Source organism: Sus scrofa, chromosome 15 (genome assembly GCF_000003025.6).
Source record: "Sus scrofa isolate TJ Tabasco breed Duroc chromosome 15, Sscrofa11.1, whole genome shotgun sequence".
Classification (NCBI taxonomy): domain Eukaryota; kingdom Metazoa; phylum Chordata; class Mammalia; order Artiodactyla; family Suidae; genus Sus; species Sus scrofa.
In genome coordinates this window covers 102,942,350-102,966,805 of record NC_010457.5, presented here as the reverse complement: position 1 = coordinate 102,966,805, position 24,456 = coordinate 102,942,350, and the positions used below count along the sequence as shown (strand labels likewise).

The window sequence follows — 24,456 nt, the reverse complement described above, 5'->3', positions numbered from 1 at the left end:
CTTTCTTTCTCTCTCTTTTTATGAATAGGGAATAGGTAGAAATCAAAGATTTAAATTAATTACAACTAGAAATACTTGATATGAAGGACAACAAGAAAAAATCAGAAGTGTGTTGCAAAACAGAGGATTAATAGTTTATGGTGATACTGCGGAGGTCCACTATAAATTAGCCATTTAAAGTCCATAATTTAATAAAAAATTATATCTTTAAATTTGGAAGTTTTCATATTTTTAAAGAACATTATTGTTTGAGGATTAAGATCAGGGCTAAAAGAAAAGAAACAAAAGTCATTCCCAATTTTATGGAAAATTGATTTTCGAACTCATGTACTGACTCTTCCTCTGTTACATTCTAAGTTATTATGAGGCTGATATAATAATAAATATAAATAGTATACTCATTGATTGGATGTTTGCCCTAAGCCAATGCTGAACAAATGGAGGCCCACAGACCAAATCCAGTCTGCTGCCTGTTTGCGTAAATAAAGTTTATGGGCAGAGTCATGCCGGTTTGTTAATGTTCACACTATAAAGATAGAGCTGACATTGCAGCAGAGACGGTGTGGCCCTGCTAAAGACTAAAATATTTCCCATCTGGCCCTTTGCTGAAAAAAAATGTGTCAACATCTGATTTAAGTAAGTACTCTTCTTTACGTGCATTATGTCATTTAATCCTTACAACGTCTCTAGGAAGTCAGTGGCTTATCCTTCTTCTTAGATAGTGAAATTGAGGTTGAAAGTTGTTCGGTGTCTTGCACAAGGACACCCAGCTAAGGAGTCTGGACACGGACCGTGAGAACTCAGTTGTAGAGCCTGTGCTTCCTTTCCTGGTCCAGTCCCTTTGTCGTTTGGCTTCAGCGAGGTGGCACATCCTGCTGTTACCAGCAAGGCAGGCCCTGGAGCCAGTTCCTTTGAATTCAGATGACCTTGGACAACACAGGACTTCACTTCTTTGTGCCTCAGAATGGAAACATACTATTATTAACCTCTTGTTTTGTAGATGAGATTCTGAATCTTCAGATATTCCTTAAGTTTTCAGAAGGCCTCACCTTACAGTGACTACAGCATCATTCCCATGCTAAATAGGCAACTCCCACTTCAGAGGGATGATGGCTCTTGAAGGGTGAAATCATGAATTAACTGTTAATTTTTTTAAATTTTAATTATCAGGTCCTTCACAGACAGCAGTCTCAGCCAGCCAAGGAGAGTTCCCCTCCCAGAGAAGAAGCGCCTCCCCCACCTCCTCCAACTGAAGACAGTTGTGCCAAAAAGCCTCGGTCTCGCACCAAGATCTCTTTGGAAGCCCTGGGGATCCTCCAAAGCTTCATTCACGATGTGGGCCTGTACCCAGATCAGGAGGCCATCCACACTCTTTCTGCTCAGCTGGATCTTCCCAAACACACCATCATCAAGTTCTTCCAGAACCAGCGGTACCATGTGAAGCATCACGGGAAGCTCAAGGAACACCTGGGCTCGGCGGTGGACGTGGCCGAGTATAAGGACGAGGAGCTGCTGACAGAGTCGGAGGAGAATGACAGCGAAGAAGGCTCGGAGGAGATGTACAAAGTGGAGGCGGAGGAGGAGAATGCAGAGAAGAGCAAGGCGGCACCTGCTGAAATCGACCAGAGATAATGTGAACTCCTACCAGGCCAAGCAATACATGGGTCCAAGGATTTTATGTTTGAGTTTCTTTAAAAACATTTTTTTTTGGCTTTATTTTATTTTTGTCTTTTGGGGGGGGTCTGTTTTGTTTCTCTTACCTTTTTTTGACATTTCTTTGTTGCACAGGATACACCTGTAGACTGAATAAGTTCAGTATTTCCGAATCAGACATCGCCTTGGCAAAGACACTAAAGTGTTACGCTTTTACAGTGGACTGGATCATAGTCATTATAATCACAGGAGACTCTGCCTTCATTATCCTTGCACTTATGGAGGAGACACCAGGCAAGTCCCAGGATGAAAAGACCTACGAAATAAATGAAGGAAGCTACAAGTGTGTGTGTATATGTATATGTATATATCTCTATATTTACATATATATATTAAATTGCATGGGACAGAGAACTTTACAATCCGAAAGAATAGACTGTGAAATGAGTTCTTAAAGAAGAGACTTGTTTATGTATTAAAAAAAAAAAACCACTTCACAGTGAGTCGCTTTGGCTTTTTGATAAACTGCGGCCTGCTCTCAGGGTGGGGTGACTATTTTTGAATTCCTATTTATTTTCTGTGTTTGTCCCTGATTTTTTTTTTTTTTTTAATTCTATAGCTTCCTATCTGGCAGCTTGATGGGTAATTTTTGAGGTATGTATTTAACAAAATAAATCAACACTGCCAAAAAAAGAAAAAGAAAAAAAAGAAAGAAAGAAAGAAGAAGAAAGCAAAGGGAAAAAAAAAAATCAGGGCACCTTAAAATGATACTGGTCAAATTAATCTGAAAGACACAGTGCACATTTAAAATGACTTGATGTGTTCCGTTATTCAACTTGTCATTACTGTAGTGAACAGATGCATTTCTGTGGAATTCCAAATGAGTAAACCTGAAATTCAGTATGGAGAAGACTTGTCCATTAGTGCAGTCTCGATAAAATGACATTTTGACGTCAGACATATGGAATTCATAGTATGAGCCACATCTTATTGTGAAATTTATTTACCTGCTCGTGGCTTCAGATCTTAAAATTAATAAGCCTGCTCATTTAAAACTTGTTTATTGTTGCTGTTTTCTTTTTCTTTTCTTTCCTTTTTTTTTTTTTTTTTTTTTTAAATAGAAAGTAGTTCCGTGTAATGTTAAGTTAGAGAAGAAGTTGCTGCCCAGTTAAAGGGGCTCCCTCTCAAACACACCTCCGTCCCTCCGTCTCCCAAAAGACATTTCTCATTTCCGTTTCGCTTTGGACTCCTTCTTCGTACACATTCCGTGTCCACCTAAGCAGACGTTTTCTCGTCCCCGCTCTCACGAGCCTCCTCCCTTCCCTGCTGTGGGGGCAGCCTAACAAGAACCTGTTTTTGAATCATTGTGCAGCTCCAGGCAATAGAGTAAGCGAAGCAATGTCAGTGGAATCACCTACTCGGCACAAACGGAAACATTTTCCCAGTTCCCTACATAGCAGTTACCTTACGTAAAGCAGAACTAATGCCGACTGGCTGTTTAGTGGAATGAGCATTAAAGCTGCAATCTACTATAGTCCTCCCCACCGCCTCTAGCTTCCCTCCAGAAACACCAGTAGCATTGCTTTCCACTTCTACTTCTAGTCATTGCAAGAGGAGACCTCACCTTCAGGACTGGCCGAGTGCACCTAATCCATGCTTCGAGGTGCCGCCACACAGTCCTACACGGTTGGATTTTTTTTGAGTTGTGCTGTCATGCAACCTTGTCAAAGACCTCATGCAATATCACTTTGAAAGTTATTTTCTGTTTACTACACAAACATTGTAATATAACTGTTAATACTATTTATATATTTGAAAGGTATAAAAGGTCGGAGTTAAAAAAAAAAACCTCTATTGTGTAGATATTAACTCAGAACTTAACAATATACAGGGAGAAGACATGTTGCAATACAAGCTAATTCTAGCTGCTCAGTAACCTCTGGAGTTTTTAAAGGGACATTTTCCTGTACTTTTTCAAATAACGATGTTTAAAAAAAATTCTCTGAGCGTCATATACCTTTGCAAAAGGATGGTGGTTTGCAGTTAAGCCCTGGGCCCATCCTTCCTATTTCTGTAGTATGCTGCAGCTTTAATCAGAAAGTCCATGGTTGCTGCTTCCTGATCTCCGAGTTACTCTTTTCCAAATTGTCTTCTTACACTGTTGCTGAAGGTCACTCTGTACATGTAATGGAAACTGATTTTGCCAAGCTCTTACGAGGTGGTTCATCTATCGATGGCATCCGCATTTGGTATCTTTTACACTTTCAACCAAAAATTTATTAGGTATTTTTCAATGCTAAGTCTTGCCTTTTATTTTTTAATTTCACTGCCAAGTTTGCAGTGGTTCTAAGTGAATCTGTGGGCATTTTAGCCTGTGGTCTTGCCAGATCTTTGCGAATTACAATGCATATATGTCTATTTATTCAATATCTGTCATATAATATCTATTTGGAAGAAGAAACTTTCTCTTGTAGTGCCTCTTGACAAAGCACAATTTCCCGCCTTTTTTTTTTTTTTTGTGAAATGAAAAACAAATTGTGTTTTATTGCGGTATCAACAATGTGAATAAGGATTAACATATTGTAAATGTTCTTTTTTCCATGTAAATCAACTATCTTTGTTATCACTAAGTGATAATTAATTTTTAACTTATGTGCATTGTTAGGCTGTTAGAATTTTTTGGTTGTTAAAATAAAACGCATTAAAAAAATATGACTTTGTCAAGTATTTCACTGGGCATTGCCTTCTTTCCTGCTCAGTTTTTCACGTGGAATGAGACCTGGTGAGTGGAAGGAAAGTCCATTCCCTTATTTACAAAATGAGACAGCAGTACCTGCAATTATAGATGTTTCAGTCCTGTCCAAAGCAAGGACGTAATTGTACATGTGGATATATGTGAGTCTCTGTGTGTTTATAAACCTCTGCCTGCTCACATCTGGGCCTGGCAACTGCGGTAGTCATTTGCCCAAACGCTCTCTTGTATACAAACAAAACTCAGTGTAAAAAGATATATTTACGGGCTTGCTTCTTTATTTTTCTAGTGAATATTTTCTGTTTATAATTAAAAAACCACAAATGACTGCATGTCAGGAAACTTTTGGAGCACATATGTCCATGGTTAATGGACATAATAAAAGTCTTTTATATTTAGAGCTGGGTACCATAATGTGAGCATAGAGGAATGCCGGAAGGATTGATGTATCTGAAAAATGTGTGAAAATGATTTTTTAGAAAGTGCTTACAATGGAAAAAATTGCTCAAAAGACTAAAGTTAATAAGAAAGGAGCAAGTGCTTTAGCTTCAGAACTGGCAGAGAGAAAGTCAGTTAAAAAGCGATTCTTTTGATATTGTAAATTATCCTGGCTTTTTTTTTCTTTTTTTCATTTTTATGCATTTGGGTGACTTACAGATGTAATTTTTCTTTCCGTTCGTCCTCCATTTCATTTGCCTTCCCCCCCCCCCCCCCCCGTGATAGTTAACAGCCCACGTATCCTGCAGATATGTTTTAAGGACAGTTTGTGGAAACTGGGTGTTTGCAGAAAGGCAGACAGCCCCAAAGCACAGCGTGCTGAAGGATGTTAAGGAAAAATTAGAGATTCAATAGAGGGTGAAACCTATTGCTTACGCAAATGTAAATGAATTCTGCGTTTGGGATAAAGATATGGAAAGTAAAGGATGTGTGAGAGAACCTGACTTGTAACAAGTACTTTCTACCTGCCGGAGGCTGCGTTTTGGGGGTCGTATGTCTTCAGATAAACTCAAAACCAGGAGGCTCTGCCCATGGATGGATTGCCTTTTGCCTAGAAGGTGGTCTCTATGCTAGCAACTTTTATTTCCAAGAAAGCAAAGTAAGCGATTTCTTGACTGTGTATTAAGTCATAGCATCTCAGAGCCATCATTTTATCAGTTGCGTTTTTGTCTTTTTTTTCTTCCTTAGAGGAGAGATTTTCCTTTATACTGTTAGTTCTTTTTCTGGAAAGTATTAAACTAAGATTTAAATATCCCCACATATTTTCTAAAGGGCAATCATGGCATGACAGGACGGTACAGGTTTATTATACATGTACTCTATGCTCAAAAATTTGCTTAGAACCGAGGTGACAAGGAAAAATATATGACTAGATGCTTTTCCCTCAAGGAGCTTATAACTTACTGGAAATGTGTAGTATAAACCCAGGAAAAGTGAAATGGCCATACAACATTTGTCTCCAGATGGATATTTATTTGCTTAGTGAGTGATATAAACATGTGCTCTAATTTAGAGAAGGAAATTATTAACATTTGTGAGCTAGAATGGTCTTGAAATGTACGTCACTTAGGATTGACTGCATAAAATTTAAAATGCAATGAAATAACGGCCCAGACAAGGGAAGCGTTTTCCTGTTTTTTACACAAAAGAAATTGCTGAGATAATAATCTGGCTTCACCAAATTGGTCAGGGAACCCAAACTCCTTCTGTCTCCCGGCATCACTTCTCCTGTGTTCTCTCTTCCTCGTGATCCAAGATGATTGCTAGAGCTCTCACCATTACACCCGCTTTCCAGACACCACGAAGGAAGAAGGAGTAAAGAATGGCATGGTCCCTTTCTTTTGTGAAACGTCTGCAAGTCCTACATCTCAATGCAAGGGAGACTGGTAAATGTTTCTAGCTGTTCCATTAACTCCAGAGAGAAGGGGAACATAGATATTTGGCAAGCCACTCACAGCCTCTGCCAGAGAAATTACCAAGAAGGATGCTGAAGATAATAGATAAGACGAGGACAAGTGAAAATGTACATTTGCCCACTGCTACTCCTCATACCTAGTACCTCTTCCTCCTCCCCACCCTAGATCCTTTTCCTGGCTAACTTTAAGAATCAGTCTGAGCATCACTTCTTCCAGGAAGACCTTCTGATCTGTCCTGCCAATGTGGTTACAGATCCTCCTATGCCCATATAGCATCCAGAGTATTCTACCATCACAGGGCTGCCCCTGTTCTTGCAGCATGTTATGGATGCTGTGCCCCCTGAAAAGGTGTGATGTCTTTCGTTGCATTTACTCGTGCAGAGAACAGGGGTGGGCAGGTGGAGGTGGCACGGGCCACACGGAGATGGTGTGACAGTGTTTCCTCTGGATGAGCATGTCCAGGACTGGCACACTGAGTCAGAGACAGAAATGAAGAATGAAAAGTGCAGCGAGGGCCAGGTGATTGAGAACCTTGCCAACTCAGGGTTGCAGGGACACAGTAGAGATAGGCTCCAAAGCCAAGCCTGCATGTTTCCATTGCTTACATTTTCCCTCCAGGATCACACTGCCCCTCCTTTTATGTCCTAGAAGCTCCTAAAAAGGCTGTATGAACTGAACATCAATTTATTGGCCAACGTATTTTATAGGAGATGACCTTTGGGCGTCTCTTCACACACTTTTTCATCATCTTGTCTGAGTATGACATTTCTGATGGAGTTTTGTTTTGAAGGAAAAACCTGTTTTTAAAAAAACAACGTGCTCTGCTAGTAACACTGTCCCAGAAGAATCTAAAAGTGGCTTCTTTGGTGGCATTTTAAGAGGTTTAAAGTGTTACCTTCACATATGGAGAAATAATGACAAAAATATTCCATTAGCACTGTAATGAATAGTGCAGAGCAATGATTAATTAAGGAGAGAACTGTAATTTATTCACTCTCCATTATCAAGTATAATCTGATTTTAACACAAAGCAGCACAGACCAAGGGGGTCCTGGGAGGTTCTGTGGCAACTTTGGGCTGTGCAATCCTAGGAACCCTTGCCCACCTTAAGAAAAAGGAGGAGAAAATTCTAGTTTTAATCTTTCTCAAGTTGACTATGAGAAGGCAGCAAGCTCTCCTAGTATCTATTACTTACCCGTTGTGCAGCTTATGTTATTTTCCAGATCCTCAGTTTCTTCATCCATAAAGGGGGGCTAATAACTTGTGGATCTCAGAACTGTTATGATTAAGTCAAATAACTAGTTAGAAGCGTCTAGAACAAATCCTTCCTTTCTTCCTTCTTCCAAGAGAGAAAAAGAAACAGGATATTATAAACTGTTATAAATGACTTAAAACACTTCAGGTAAGTTTTAGAGTAGGATTAAATCTGATGTTTCTAAAGGTTGTTTGTTTACACGAGTTAAAGCATTTGTGTTTGGAAGGGTTGCTGTGCTGTGTATTTCAGCTTTTTTTCTGTCCCTCTCTTTCTTCCCCTCTCTCATTACAGTCTCTTTCTGCCCCTCCCTCCTTTCCCCTTTCCTTCCTCCTGTCAAGAGCTATAATATGGTTTTCTTTCTAAATTAGAGAGAAAATGTAAGAGGCAGTTTAGCAGCCTTCTGAAGCCTTCACAATTAGATGTTTGAACACCAGTGGCACCCCACGGTCTTGTTTTTCTCCTGCTTCACTGCTGCTCATTTCTGGTATGTTTCGTGGATTTCTTCTTTTCCCTCCAGTGTCTGCGTGCTCAGCTGCTGCAGGCAGGGGTCGTCTCTGGTCCTCCTCTTCCCGATCGGCACTCCTTCCTCATCCGCTATGGAGATACGACAGGTACCCAGGTGCCCACAGCCTCCAATTCCTACCCGCAGCCTAGACCTTTTTTGGGCTCTTCAGACTGTTCAGTTCTACTGCTTACTCGCCACCTCCGTTGAACATGGCCTTATCGTCTTTCCCAACTTTGCCCATCCAACTGATGGCAACTCCAATCTTCCAGTGGCTTGGACCTAAAACCGTGGGTTTATCCTTTATTCTTTTTCTTTCAGAAAAGTTCTTTCGATTCTGCCTTCAAGGTATATTCATGATCTGACAATCTCTCACCTTCCATCCTGCTACCAGCTTGGTAAGAGGCACCATCATCTCTTACCTGATCTGACCCTCTCTGACCTTCTTGCCTTCCGATTTCCCCCTTCTTCCTGGCTCCAGAGCATTGTCCCTGGAATACACGAGAGCTCGCTCTTCCCTAGCTTCTTCTTCTTCACTCTGCCAGGAAAGCTCTTCCCCCAGATAACCACAGGCTCACTCCTCAACTGTCTGCTCAGATGTCACCTCCTCAAGGGCAGCTGCTCTGATCACCTTATTTAAAGTTGCAAACAGACCCCAATGCCACCCTCTGGATCCCTTTGATCCTACCCTACTTTATTATTATTTTTTTATAGCTTCTGACATAATCTAGAATTTAATTATTTTTTTTCGTGGTTTTGTTTATGTGTCCAATCCTTTACCCCAATGAAAACACCGGGGGGGGGGCAAAAAAACCTGTTTTTTGTTTTTTTTTTAAACCAGTGGGCTACACTTCGTAGCAGTTTCCAGCTTGTTGGATTTTTCAATTTTCCCAGCATCGGTCTGGATTAAGGATTTAAATCACTTTCTAGAGATGAACTCCGTCTGAATAGTTCTTTAGTGCATAACCAAGGTACATGGGGTCTCAGGAACTTCCAGGGCTGACATCTGTAAGCCCACATTTGGATAATTTATAGTCCGTGATTCTACACTGTCTTGGAAGATGGAATCACTGAACCATGGATTTCGTTGTCTAGCACATCCTCTTATTCAAAGCAGAAATCCAGTTTCAGATTGGAGGACTCCTTGGCTACAGGCCAAGCAGTCTTTGTCCCTCCACAACGAGGCGCTTATGCCTTGGAACCCAGCCCATTCCCCTTTGGGTCAGCTCTGCTGTCCCTGAACTGTTACTGATGCCACCTAAGACTGTGTGGACTCTTCTAATAATCACCTCACATGTTTGAATTCACATTGGATTTTGACCACTGAATTCCTTAAACTCTTAGATTTTTTTTTAACTTAACCATGTGATATAGCTGCAAAGAGAGCTTATGTCATTCAGACGCTTGAAGAGAGAAGTACTGCTTGCATCAAGGGCAGTGATCATCCTATTCTCTTCAAACCAATCAGGCCACATTACAGCATTATTTTCAGTTCTGATGACAGGTTTTGATAAAGTATCAGTAAACTTATTTCCATTCAGAAGACACAGGGTGATCAAGATGGTGAAAAGCCTTGAAAGCTTCTTTTCTTTCTTTCTTTCTTTCTTTCTTTCTTTCTTTCTTTCTTTCTTTCTTTCTTTCTTTCTTTCTTTCTTTCCTTCCTTCCTTCCTTCCTTCCTTCCTTCCTTCCTTCTTTCTTTCTTTCCCTCTCTCTCTCTCTCTCTCTTTCTTTCTTTCTTTAAGGCTGCAAGCACAGCATATGGAGGTTCCCAGGCTGGGGGTCAAATCAGAGCTGTAGCCACTGGCCTGCGCCGTAGCCACAGCAACACCAGATCTGAGCCATGTCTGTGACCTATACCATAGATCACAGCAACACTGTATCCTTAACCTATGGATCGAGGCCAGGGATTTCCGCTGAGCCACAACGGGCTCCCTTGAACGCTTATTTTCTATTCAATTATCTATTCAATCATTGTCTAAGTCATCAACGAACAAATGAAATTCATGAAATGTCTATCTTACTGAAAACACTGTAAGGGAAACTAAGTTAGGATCTTTAGTTGACAACAACAGAACTAACTATAGCTGGTTAAGCAGAAAAAGGCATTTCCTAAAAGACGTGGGGGTACTCAGAATCACGTTGAGAGGTGAGGGTCGAGGTCTAAGACTGTTCTGGTAGAGACCTCACTGCTGTCCCATGAGGCACAAGCTTCAGAACTTGACCCCTGGTCCTGGTCATGGATGCCACCCGTAGAACTTTGACCCCTGCTGTCTCTGAAGGCTGGGGGCTCTGCTACTGCCCTGAGCAGAATGGAAATCCACGTGGCATATTTCTCTTCATTCCCCTTCCTTCCAAGTCAATGTCTTATGCAGGGGCGACTAAATGAAGTAGTCCGTCATGTGCAAGGAAGATTGGGAAAGTGAATTTCTGTCTTCCATCTTGGGGAAATATGGATTCACAGGTGGGAAATTCTCTGAACATAAGATAAATAGAGAGGTACTCAGGGCCCCAAAGGATGCCAAATAATGGGGGTGGGGTGGAGAGAGAGGTACATTGGAAGTGTGGGATTGGCAGATACAAACTACTGTACATAAAATAGATAAGCAGCAAGGATTTGCTGTGTAGCACAGAGAAATGTATTCAATATCTTATAATAACCTATAATGGAAAATAATCTGAAAAAATATATATATAGCTAAGTCACTTTGCCATAACCCGAAATAACATGATATTGTAAACCTACGATTCATTTTTTAAAACCAGCTAAATGCCAATAGCAATGGGATTATGAGATTGTGAGCTCTTCGAGGAAAAATATTGTGTCTTATTCAAAAAACATGGTGCTTGGTTTGAAATCAGAAAGATCTAGTATGAACCCTGACTACTCTACTGAGCTTTCTGTGACTTTGGTCTGTTGTTTAATTTGGCTCTCAGTTTCCACATCTGTAAAAAAGAGGAAACTACTTACCTTGCAGTATTTTTGTGTTTGAGAATTATAGTTAAAGCATGTAGAGCACAATGCCCGCTTATAATAGATAGTTTTCCCTTGGTATCTTTGTCCCCATTATCAAAGATGGTGACTGGTACACAGTTCAATTTTTTTTTTTGTTTAAAAAAAATTTTTTTTGTCTTTTTCTAGGGCCACATCTGCCGCATATGGAGGTTCCCAGGCTAGGGGTCTAATCAGAGCTGTAACCACCGGCATATGCCAGAGCCACAGCAACGCCAGATCCGAGCTGTGTCTGCGACCTACACCAGAGCTCATGGCAATGCCAGATCCTTAACCCACTGAGCAAAGCCAGGGATCGAACCCACAACCTCATGGTTCCTAGGCGGGTTCGTTAAGCACTGAGCCATGATGGGAACTCCACGTTCTATTTTTTTAAATGTGAGAATGTTCGTAATAGTCATGGTATTTGGCTTCAAGTAAAATGTGCCAATGAGGAGGTAACACATGATCCCCAAAATATGAAAACTCAAGGGGCACAACTTAAATCCACTGTGGATGGGAAGGTCAGTGTCCTCCCAGGTACCGATGCCTGCTTTTATGAGCAGAAACTAGAAGTGGCCTCAAGTCGCACTTAGTCCTGCTATCTTATTCCTGGAAATGTGACTCAATGTGCACTTGTCAAAGGTGAAATTACCTCCATAAATCATTCTTCTTTACTCTTCTGTATTCAACTGGATCTACCAAATATTTCCAGTGGTGAGCTAACTCATTTGGATACCTGGGAAGACATTTTGTACCTAATCCCATAGTGGGCAAGCATCAAGGTGGGTGCTTCACATGAGAAGGATGGTCACAAGATCAGAGAAGCTTTTCTACATCAATGGTGGGTCACGGATGACACATTTTTGAAACCCTCCGGACTCTATCATGGAGCAGTGGGGTTTCAATCAATTGTGTGTCAGAATGTCTGCACATATCCAGTGTTGCTTCCTCCAGGTGGTCTTGGGGCCCAGCTGTGGTGTCAGTGAGGAGGTCTAGCTCTGAGAGTAGTTGGGAGATTTGGCAATCTTCAGCATCAGCGTTGAACAGGTGCACTTATGCCAAGCCCGCATCAGTGGATATGACTCTCAAATATCTGCTATTTTGGGAAAGCTTATTTTGGGAAGACAGTCCATGGTCATCACTGCCAGACACTGGGACTTCATGGAACAGTAATAACCACCCCTCTAGACCTGGTGGCCAATAAAGTTGTCAAGTTCATATTGGCAAATAAAGACATTCAACAAACAATACAAAACATAAAGCTCCCACCTGCTCTACCATGATCACATCAGAGATCCCTCCGAAAAGTTGGGAGGGCATACTCTTAGAATGAAGTATGGTCCTACCAAGTAAGGAAAATGAGCCAGTTTGCAACGAAATCTGTATGTCTGCTCCTCTTTTTCTCCTTTTTCTGGGCAACAGTGGAAACTGCCACTGCCCAGAAGTTAACTGCAGATGGACATTTGGGAACCACTGGTCTGAGAATTAGGCTGGCTACTCTATCAAAAGTTCTATCTTTTGATTAAATCAGGCACCAAAAAATCCACACTTCAGCCAACACTAGCTCAGGCTTCTCAGAATTGGCTCAACTGTGCTCTGCCAGCATCAAGGTTTGTTACAAGAAACCACTCATATGGAACTTTCTACTGAGTTCGTTGTTACATTTTTGATGCAGCTATTGCCTGTAATGGAACAGGCACTTGAGAAATTTCACTTGAGAAATTTCCTTTCCAGTTGAAATTTTAAAAAGATCATTGTCTCTCCAGGGGTATGCTATTTGCTGTTTCTTATAATGAGAAAAATTGAATTTCTTGAGTTGCCTTTTTGCCCTGGCCACAAGGAAGCTCAGCATTAATTCTAATATGTACTCACAGCTGCTGAATTACCCTGTACTTCTGAATGGGAAAGAGGTGACATCTCAAATCACTCAGAAAGCTGAGTTTGGAGAGTACAGGGTTTTTAGTAGCAAGACACTAAAAAATTAAACCTAATAACATTTCTTCATGCAGACAAATCCTTTGGAAGAAATCAAAGAGCACTCCCAAGTTCATTCTTGGGGATAGCTCCTATGATGATGCAGTTCTTCAGAGCACAGATGTGCAGGGTCAAGGGGAGGCTGGTCAAGCCATGTGCTCTGGTGTGGGGTCGGCTTCTGACCAAAGAAAAGGGCCCTTCTTCTAATTAAGCCCACGATGCAGGATGGGCAGTTGTGGCTCTGCCCACACTCATACACAATCCATTTGCAGGTATGGTGCCCACTTGAGTATTTGCTCCTCTGAGGTCAGGGTGTCTCATAGAAGAATCTCATGTTCTGTGAACAGGGAGCTCTCCTGGGTTGTCTTGGGCTGCAGGCAGCGTGAGGCTGAGCTCCATCTCTGCCTCAGTGGACTTTGGGCAAACAACAGAGCTTTGCCAGAGTGCAATCTCCAACTTTTATTTTTTCCCATCTAGGCTTTGGTAGAGAGGCCAAGACAAGAAACAAGAGAGCTACCAAAAGCAATGAAAATTGTTAGTCAGAACTTTTGACTGATCGGTGCCTCCAATTTCCCCCAACATGCCAGATGTACAGCTTCTTACTGTATGTAGTTACATATGTGTCCTTTGCATAAAGCCTCTCTGGCTAAACCTCAATCCCTGACTATTATATATTCTGAATAAAAGCGAAACATCTCAGCATTTGCAAAAATTCAAGATTTATCAACATATTGAGCTTTTACTAAGTCATGAATTCTTGATTTGTATTCACAGTGCTTTTGCATATTCATAGCCCTCTTTAGCCAAAGATCTTCAATATTCATTTACTATGGAGTGGTAAGTATATATTATTCAACTCCATTTACCAGTGGGTAAACTGATGCCCAACGAAAGGCCTGATCAGGGAAGCCGAATAAAGAGCAAGATGCTCTTAGCCCCTCAGAGAGCGCTCGCCCCAGCTGTCTCCCTCCAGAAATAAAGGCCCACGTCCTGCTTGTGATTCTCACTTCTCAAGCATCAGGGGAATCAGGATTTTTCCTTCTGGATTTGTTGGAATGTCTTGGATAGAGTTTTCTCTTAAAGTATCTGGGACAAAAGGACGGCCCAGGGAAATGCAAAATAGCCTTCTTCCAAATTGCTGCAAATCCATGATGCCAAAGGTTAATTGACCAGATTAGTTCCTCCTAAACCTGGAGGAGAACAGGTAAAGAGAATCATTCATTTGCTCCAATAACCAATTAATGGCATTGATTGGGCTGTAAGGATCCTGTCTATTCTACTTTTATTAGAGAAACGGAGGTCAATTTTCTTAATACCTTCCTTTAATACAATCTATTCCTTTATTTTCTAAGTAATTTATTGAGGATTATAACTAAAGATATACCGGGTGCTGATTGAAGAGGGGTTTATAATGTGAAAAAAAAATTCTGGTCAAATTGAGAACTTTATTATAAGGGAAGAAATTAAAATGAGCCCATGAAAGTAACCAGCTTCCAAAACACATGACAAAGGCATGTCAAGACTTATTATTTTTGAAAGTGTACAGGTATGGATTAAATATTTCTGTATGGAGATTGCATTTTGAAATAAAAGGTTTTTTTTTTTAAATGTCTCATTTGATAGTGAAAGAAAAACTATCTCAAAGGGTTCATTATTGTGAAAAATGACTAGCCAGCTCCCGACAGTGTTAACTCGAAAGCTGGTGTCAGAAGTCTCACTGTCTATTTCCTCTCAGAAACGAATAAAATAATTATTCAGGATTTCCACTACACACACGTCTGTTTTTATCCAAATGCGTTGCCCTTTAGATAGTAAGAGCATGATGAGTAGCGTTATTGTCGGCTTTTATTGCTGAGAAGCACATAATGTAAACTGAGCTTGTAATAATCTAGAACAAAGCTCGGCAGGAGAATTTTCTGCGATCATGGAAATGTTCTCCATCTGCGTTCTCTAATAGCCCCTCACACATGTGTGGAGCTGCCAGATTTAGCAAAAACAACAAAAAAAGCTCTGAAATTTAAAGAAGCAGGACACCTAGTTAAATTCGAATGTCAGATAAACAACAGACAATTTTTAGCATACGTATGCCCCATTTGGCTCCATCAATGTCAGCTATTGTTACTGTTATTGAAACTCGTTACTAACTCATTCACGTGCATTTTCTCAGAAAGGAGTCTATAGCTGTAAAATGCAAAAGGCCATGCCATCAAGTTCTTTGAGGTGATGACAAAACCTGGGAAATCAAAGCCCGACCCAACTTGGAATAGAATGGATCTTATTTTCTTCTGGACTCTGTCAGCTTTCACCATTTAGTTGCCAAAACCATGGCTCTAGACCAAGATGCATCTTTAAGCATTTCTTCAGCATCAAACTACAGTCTGTATTTCTAGGATACCTCAATTAATGCAACCTGTGTATCCCCTAGAAAATTGCTTTAAATCAAATTTACCTGAATCAAATACTTCAGGACTTACTGTCTTGTTTAAAGGAATATTGTGGGGGTGAAAATATGTATATATCTGTCTATCTGCATGTCTGTCTGACAAGTTACCCCATATAATAAACAATCAATCCCATCATTGAAAACATTTTTGATGTCATATTCGATTTTTTTGAAGTGTGGTGTTTCCAGGAATGTCTGGGCAGGGAACCGAAGGCAGGTGCAAAGTATTTAATCAAAATGAGGTTAATGAAGGGCCTGTTTAGAGAGGCGTGACTAGTATTAAAGGAAGCAAGAAGGGTTGTTGAGCGCCTACAGGATTAGCAAGAGTGGCCGCCATTGCTACACGTAGGTCTGAAGGAGCCAAGAGGTAGGCAGGTGAGAAGACAGCATGGCGGGATCTGTGGCCTCAGAATACTGAAGTCCTCTGAACCTCGGTCAGGTAGGGGCAAACAAACTATCTCTTCTCTCAACACTCCAATCTCCTGTCAATTCTTCCCATTGACCCAAAACAATCTGAAGCCAGGGGGCAAAGGGACCTGGGTAAGGAGAACAACTGGAATTCAGCCTCCTGGACACAGAGCGGGGAAGGGAGGGGGAGGCCTAGGTTCCAGAGCCATGAAGAGAAAACCCAGCACACTCAGTACATCTCATCTTTCTCCTTTTTTTGGCTGTGCCTGTGGCAGGCATGTGGAAGTTCCCAGGCCAGGTATCGAATCCACACCACAGCAGTGCCCCACCTGCTGCAGTGACAATGCCAGTCCCTTAACCCTCTGAGCCACAAGAGAACTCTCTTTAAAACTCCAGGAGTTTCTGTTGTGGCCCAGTGGAAGTGAATCTGACTAGCGTCCATGAGATGTGGGTTCAATCCCTGGCCTTCCTCAGTGGGTTAAGGATCTGGGGTTGCCATGAGTTGTGGTGTAGATGGCAGACACGGCTCAGATCTGCCGTGGCTGTGGCGTAGGCCAGAGGCTACAGCTCTGATTTGACCCCTAGCCTGGGAACCTCCATATGCCATAGGTGCGGCCCTAAAAAGACAAAAATAAAAAATAAAAAAATAAAACTCCAGTCACATATCCCCAAACATTAGGGAAAAAGACTAACTCCCTTTCCTACTTGTGTGTATGAGTTTTCATTGCTGAGTTAGTTTGGAAAACTTTATGCAAAATTAAGTCAATCTTAGAATGTCTAGTCAGTTTTGTACATATAAGGAGAGTTGAATGTTGAGTCAAATTATTTATATGGAACAGAGACAAGAATTTTGCCCTTAAGTTGTATTGTGTGTGATATGAGCATTAACCACACTAAAAGCAATTATTTTCACATGTTGCCATATATCAAGATAACAGTTCTCTAGCTTGATCTCGGGCTCACGTGTATACACTCTCTCTATTCAGAAGAACCAGATGGTTAAAATGAAGATAATTCTCACAGTAATTGGTGGTTTCTTATAAGATTTTATTGGGGGGTAAGGGGATATCTAATTTGTTTATGGAAGTTTGCATTAGCAAATTCTACCATCTCTCTCATCGTATAGTAAGGGAGTTTTTTTTTTGTTTTTTTTTTTTTAAGATTAATGAAGAACCTTCCCTTTGTCAGGAACTAACTCTAGATATTAGATTTAAAAAGGAGGGAGCCATGCATTATTGTAGGAAACTTTTCCAAACTTCAGCCATTTAAAAAAAAAAAAAAGTTTACCCTGGAAAAACAGGGTACTTTTGTATATTTGCTTCTGGAGATACACTTCTCATTGTATCAGGTTTTCATTTAGAAATCATAATTCCCAAGAGTCCTAAAAATTCCTTCTCCATAATGAAAATGTTATGGTTTACTTAAGAGCAAGGACTAAATGCAAGGGGGCCTGTGCGCAAGACCTTTGGCAATGTAGTTAACCTTTCACATTTGAAATGGTTGTAATCACAGTATCAATCTTACTGAGATGTGAGGATTTAATAAGTTCATATATTCCTGGCACATGGTATATGCCCATAAGTGTTAACTAAGTGTCAAGTGCAAAGAGCAACAGGATGGGGTTTTTGAGGTGGCACTGGAAATAACAATAAATCAGAGCCCTACAACTTGAAGAGGATGTGTCTTAAGAGATTATCTACTCTAGCCACTAAAGCCAAAAGATTCACCAGGTCACCTACAGTCTCTTAACTTAAATCAAGGGCCCTTCTTGGTGCAAAGCTTATTCTGTTTCTCTGCGATGCTGCCTTTCCAGAGTGTGCTGGAGCCTAGTCAAACCAGCTTGCTGATCGTTACATTTTTGGGAATGTTGTGAGCTAATTTCTAAAAATTAAAGTATATAAACTTAGTAAATTAAGATTATAAAATACTCCACTGATCACTACATAATTATTTTCCAACCGCTCACTATCGTTTATGCTCTTGAGGGTATTTACATCTGTGTGTGATGGAAACACTGTGGAATGCTGTGCTACCCACATCTCTTCCTAACTCCAGGTTTGGTGAGGTCACCATGTCGGTAGCTCAGAACTGGCCATAGTGGCACTATTTGTAGCTTACAAATTGGCAAACAGTACAAATCAGCACCCACTTTTTTGGGGGGTGTGTTGGTTGTTAAACATTTACTGGCAAACATCTGGTTGGACATGGATCCTTTTTGTTAGTGCAAAGGTGGGATAGTAGGTATTAAATTGAACCCAACTTGTTAAAAAGCTCTGCTGGACCGATGATTTCAGGGCAGGGAAATGCACAGAATGGGAAATTGATTTTGGCTGTTAATGAATTCTAATGAACAGCAATGGGAGAATACTGATCTCCTTATATAAATTGATCCCTCAGAGAGGGCTGTTTAGATCAATGGGTGAGGTACTAATGGGGAAATCAAGGGGTTTTTGGGTGTGTGTGTGTGTGATTGGCAGGGCTGTCCCTAAAGACAGCATGCACTGGAGAGAGATGGCAAGAAAGCCTTGGAGTGAACACAAATAGAATTCCTCAACACTATCCACTCCTTGTAGTTTCCATGGCAGAATAATTCACAGAAAGCATGTGCCGTCCACAAAGGAGAAGCAAGAACATGGCTGAGGTCATTAGGTCCATGGGCCTGAGCAGCTGGTCTTGGGGGAGGGAACTTGTGGTTTTTCAGCCTCACCTGCAGCCTCTCCTCCAACAAAGTGTCTTCTCTTTCACCACAGAAAGGAGATCTGACTTTAATTGGCCAGGAACACTGAGACCCTTAATTTAACACTACATCAAATTAGTTATCTTGTTTGTCTTTACTCATTTTCTATCTTTTCGGGTCCCAGGAAAGCTGTGATTGAAACTGTTTTCAAATCTCTGATCGTCCCCCTTGTTAAGACAGGATCTCTGAGAACCATTCACAGACTGTTGTGTGTTGTTGATAATCCACGAACGTTGTTGATCTATGACCCATCTTTTAAGTGTCTGTCTTCAAATTATCTGTCCATAACGTGAGTGAGGTCAGAATGGGAACTCTAAACCATCAAGCAGGGGTGTGAGACAGACTAGGGGACAGGTGTGCCTGGTAGGCTGATCTGGAAAGGCTGGTGAATTAAAATAATTGGCTCCAAAGCCATCAACTGAGAAGGTTCAGGGAGTCGAGATGTGGTTGCAATGGCAGGACTTCAGCCATGTGATCGGTGCAGGAGCCGGAGTTTAGTCCCTGGAATAAGAGGTCAGGACAAGGCAGGACTGGGCTGAGGGGATTGATTATGCCAATCTATGTAGCTTGGCTTCTCAGGTTTGAATCCTTAATAAGGTATGAAAGCTCTATATACTTCAGTTTCCACAATTGTAAAATGGCAATAATAATTTTGCCTACATTATAGTGTTTTGAGGATTTATTAATACACGTAAAAGTACTTCTGAAAGTGATTGATCTTCAAGACTGCCAACAGTACGCTATGGGGAAAAGATAGTCTCCTCAATAAGTAGTGCTGGGAAAACGGGATATAAACATGCAAAGAAAGAAACTTGATCCTTCTCTTACACTGGATGAAAAATCAACTTAAAATGGATTAAAGACTTAAACATTTATGGTTTTAACCTGAAACCATAAAACTCATGGAAGAAAAACAGGAAAAAACTTCTTGGCATTGGCCGTGGTGATGAGTTCGTGGGTATGGCAGCAAAAGTAAAAATGGACAAGTAGGATTAAATAGCATTTACACAGCAAAGGAAACAATAGACAAAACAAAAAGTCAACCTACAGGAGAAAATATTTGCAAATCGTATCCGATAAAGGGTTAATATCCAATAAATATTAGAAACTCTTAAAATTCAATGGCAAAAAGACAAATAACTCAGTTTTATAAATGGGCAAAAGGGAATTCGCACTGTGGCTCAGCAGTGACGAATCTCATTAGTATCCATGAGGATGTGGGTTCCATCCCTGACCTTGCTCAAAGGGTTAAGGATCCCAAGTTGGTGGCTGAGGCCAGCAGCTGCAGCTCCATTTTGACCCTTAGCCTGGGAACTTTGATATGCTGAAGGTGAGGCCCTAAAAATCTAAAAAAAGGGGGAGGCAAAGGAATTGAATAGACACACATCTGTTATCTGAAGAAGGCATACATAACCAACAAGGAAATAAAAAGTGTTCAACATTATTGATCACCAGGGAAATGCAAACTAAAATCACAATAATGTATCACTTCACATTTGTTAGGATGGATATTATCAAAACAAAAATGAGATAAACATGTTGGCAAGCATGTGGAGAAAAGGGAGTCCTTGTATATTGTTGGTGGGAAAGTAAATTGGTGCAATCACTAGATAAAAGTATAAAGTTGGCATAAAAAATTAAAAATAGAACTAGCATATGACTCAGCAATCCCACTTCTTGGAATATGCATCCAACAGAATTGAAATCATTGTCTCAAAGAGATATCTGAACTTCAGTGTTCACCACAGCATCATTTCCAATAGGCAAGACATGGAAGGAACATGAATGTCCACAAATGAATGAATGGATAAATAGTGTGGTATATACCATAAAACAATTTCTTTCAGCCTTAAAAATTAAGGAAATCTTGATATTGCAGCAACATGAATAACTGGAGGATTGTATGTTATGTGAAATAAATCAGACACAGAGGACAAATGCTAGAAAAACTTATACAATGAATCTAAAAGTGTTAAATGAATTAAACAGAGTGAAATGACTGTTGCCAGGGGATGGGAAAACAAGGAGGTAATAGCCAAAGGCTACAAAATTTCCTTTATACAAGATAAATCCTAGATATGTATAGGACAGCATGGTACCTAAAGCCAACAGTATGGTACTGTATACCTAAAATATGCTTAAAGGGTTGATATTATAATGATGAATAATAATAACAGGGAAAAAACTTTTGAAAGTGATAGATTTTTGGCATACAGTGTGGTGATTGTTTCATGGGTGTAAACTTATTTCTAAATTCACCAAGTTATATACATTAAACACACGCATTTTTCCAGATGTCAATTATGCCTAAGTAAAGTGTTTTAAGTGATTTTTTTTTTAAAGACAAAGATTATCTCAATAAATGGGGCTATGAAGCTTAAATATTGTCAAAATGTCAGTTCGTGCTGACTTGATTTACGGATTTAAGGCAATTCAGTCAAAATTCTAGAAAGTTATTTTGTAGTTATTGGCAAACTGATTCTGAAGTTCATAGGGAAGGCAAAACCCCAGAACAGCCACACAACATTGACGGAGAAGAGCAGATTTAGAGGACGGACACTATCTGAATTCAAGACTTAATATAATGTAGACTGTGTGATACTGGTGAGAGCATAGATGAATAGATCAATGGAACAGAATGCAGATCCCAGAAATAGACTCAAAACAAATATAGTGCACTCATCTTTGACAAAGGAGCAAATTCGGAGAAAAGACATCCACATGCAAAAAGAAAAAATGAACTGAGATACCTTACATCTTTTACAAAAATTAACTCAAATTAACTCATATACTAAATAAGAGTATAAAACTATAAAACTTTCAGAAGATGACATAGGAGAAAATCTAGGGGACCTTGGGTTTGGTGATGAGTTTTTACACCAAGATCAGGACCCATAAAAACACTGATAAGTTGAATATTATTAAAGAGAAACTTCTGCTCTGTGAAAACCACTCTTAAGAGAATGAAAAGTAAACCACAGACTGGGGGAAAATATATGCAAAGCAAATATTGATTAAAGACATATCTAAAATATAAAAATAATTCTTATAACTCAATCACAGGAAGACAAACAACCCAAATAGAGAACAGCTCATCAGAGAAGATACACAAATTGACAAATAAGCATGTGAAAATATGCTTTACATCCCGTCATTGAAAAATGCATATTAACATAGTAAGATACCACTACACAACCATTAGAACAGTCAAAATCTAAAACACTGACCAAATGTTGGCAAGGGTGTGTAGTAGCAACAAGAGCTCTCATTCACTTCTGATGCAAGTACAAAATGGTACAACCACTTTGGAAGACAGTTTAGCAGCTTCTTATAAAGGTAAATATAATCTGACCATATGCCTGCTCCTAGGTATTTACCCAGTTGAGCTAAAAATTTATGTCCACACAAAAACCTACACAAGGGAGTTTATACTAGCTTTATTCATAATTGCTAAAACTCAGATGCAACCAATGTCCTTTAGTAGGTCAATGGACAAACTGTGACACATCCATGCAATGAAATCTTAGTCAACGATAAAAAGAAATGAGCACAAATTGTGAAAAGATGGGTAGGAAATGTAAATGCACATTGCTAAGAAAGCAGCTTGAAAAGGCTACCTCTTGTAAAGTTCCAACTATATGACATTCTGAAAAAGGCAAAACTGTGAAGACAGCAAAAAGGCTCAGAGGTTGCCAAGGGTTCAGAAGAAAGGAGTAGGTAGACATATTTAATTCAGTAAAACTATTCTCTCTGACACCGGGGCGGTGGATCAGGACATGAGACATTTGTCAAATCCCACAGAACTTTACAAAGAAAGAAATTTAATGTAAATCATGAACTTTAGTTCATAACAATGTATTAATATTGGTTCCTTGTTACCACAGGAAGGCAGAAGCTAAGTAACAATAGGGGAAACTGTGGGTGGGAGGGGGCAGCATACAGAAACACATCTGCTCAATTTTTCTGTAAATATAAAACTGCTTGAAAAAGTCTGTTATTTTTTAAAGAAACGTGTCCATTTCACAGAGGAGAAATCCGAGGTTCAGGATACCGAGAAATTAAGTGGCTTGATAAAGCCACTCTGGGAGTCACGGCAGCAGAGGTGGGTTAGCCAGAGGAGAGCTCAGGAGCAGAGGCTCAAAACTAGGAACCAGGTTTCCTAATCTAAGTGCAAACTCATAAATTTAGCAGAGGCTCTTTTATTAAACAAGTATATTCTATTGTGATGAGAGTGTAGGGGTCCCAGAAACTATAATAAGCCCTCTGGGTGATCCCAAGGTGCACTAATTAATGCTTGACTGACTGTCCTGGGGAGTCGGGAAGAGGCAGAGCTGGAGCTGGGCTTGGCTTGACAGTGTGAGAAATAAGCTGGCACTTGGAGTGGATGGATGCCTGTCTGCTCCAAGAAGCCCCTCCTTCGTTAAGAGTGGCTGAGCTTGCTGGGCTGGAGAGGATGCCTGCAGAAAGTACTGGGAAGGAGCAAAAACTTTCCAGTCGGGTTTAGGAGAAAAATACTTATTTCAATCCCATTTCTTTGCACTGAGACTAAGAAGGAGATATGCGGTACTTTTCCTCATCTTCATAATTTGGTATTTGAAGAAGGAATTTTTCACTTATTTAACAAGCATTTATTGTGTGTCAACTGTATGCCAGGCATTATTTAGGCACAGGGGTATTGTGTGAACAGACCGTTCTGGTCTCACGGAGACATCATTCTCAAAGAGGCAGACAGGCAAAACATAAACAGATTTTCTTTTTTCTAAAATAAAGTTCCTTGAGGTTCCCTACCTCTCACAAAGCTTGTATTTTCGCATCTCTCCTGAAGTAGTATGTGAGGGGCCTCACAGGGGACTTCCTCCCTCAGTTAACTCCGTGTAAATGTACCACATTGTTCTGTAGATCTGGGGTGAGCAGATGTCCAGCATCTTCCATGCAGAGAAGAATTATGTGCTTGAGTTGTTGCTGAATTCATTCTCCATGTGATGAAGAATGTACATTTCACATCGTTTTGAATATTAAATGACAAAAAAAGAAAAAAGAAACCATATAAAAATAACTGCATGACATGAGGCTAAGGATTTAAATTCACCAAAACAAGGAAATTCCAAATTAAGGCCAAATATTCAGGACCACACTGCCTTTTCAGCCGCATCGATGTGAGTGTTACCAGGGTTCTTTCTTCACCTGATGTTTTCTTGGCTTGTCATTTTGACACTCAGCAACTTAGTCACTGCTCAGTCCACTCCCTCAGGTTGTCCTGTTTTCTTTGCTGGGGCTGGTATTTCAAATTTTGACTGAGGAACCTCAAACAGAAGGGTTGGTTTGTTTCAACTTTGTCTGAGAGTTGATCTTCATTATTTAAGTTGTGGCATTGCAAAAGAAAGATCAATTTTAATGTTTAAAAAATTCCTCCACTCTAAATAAAAATCAAAGCTAAGGAGTAAACTCCAAAAGAAAGCATATTGTAGGGGGAGGGAACTTTGCACCAGTCTATACTGGGGTATGTCAGGAATTGCCAGTTAAATCTGCTTTACCAAGAGAAATCAAGATAGCTTTATCCCCATTATTATAATTTTCTCCCCCTGACTTGCTAAATCTACTCACACTAGTCTTTCCAAAGCCCTGAATCAGTAGTTTTCAAAGTTGACTGCATTTAGAACCCCATAGGGAGCTTTAAAAAATCCCAGTGTTCAGGCCACACTACAGATAAATTATATCAGAATTTCTGAGGATGGGATGTGGGCATTAGCATTTTTAAAACTCTCCAAGTGATGCCAATGAGCAGCCAAGTTTGAGAGTTAGTGCTTCTAAGTCGCTGGTTAAAAA

At 40.2% G+C, this 24,456-nt stretch overlaps 1 protein-coding gene and 1 long non-coding RNA gene across 12 annotated transcripts in view; both read left to right on the top strand.

Moving 5' to 3' along the window:
- Positions 1-4,171, top strand: part of SATB2 (SATB homeobox 2) — a 209,590-nt gene extending 205,419 nt beyond the window's left edge. For all 11 annotated transcript variants that reach the window (XM_021076069.1, XM_021076076.1, XM_021076074.1 and 8 more), the window contains one exon: positions 1,171-4,171. In XM_021076069.1, the coding sequence (XP_020931728.1) occupies positions 1,171-1,632 (462 nt within the window). In that variant the 3' untranslated portion in view covers positions 1,633-4,171. The remainder of the gene's footprint in view (positions 1-1,170) is intronic.
- The window catches only part of LOC102160045, a 46,927-nt gene continuing 38,276 nt past the window's right edge, over positions 15,806-24,456 (top strand). Inside the window, exon 1 of the long non-coding RNA XR_308170.3 lies at positions 15,806-15,924. This is a non-coding gene — a long non-coding RNA (uncharacterized LOC102160045). The remainder of the gene's footprint in view (positions 15,925-24,456) is intronic.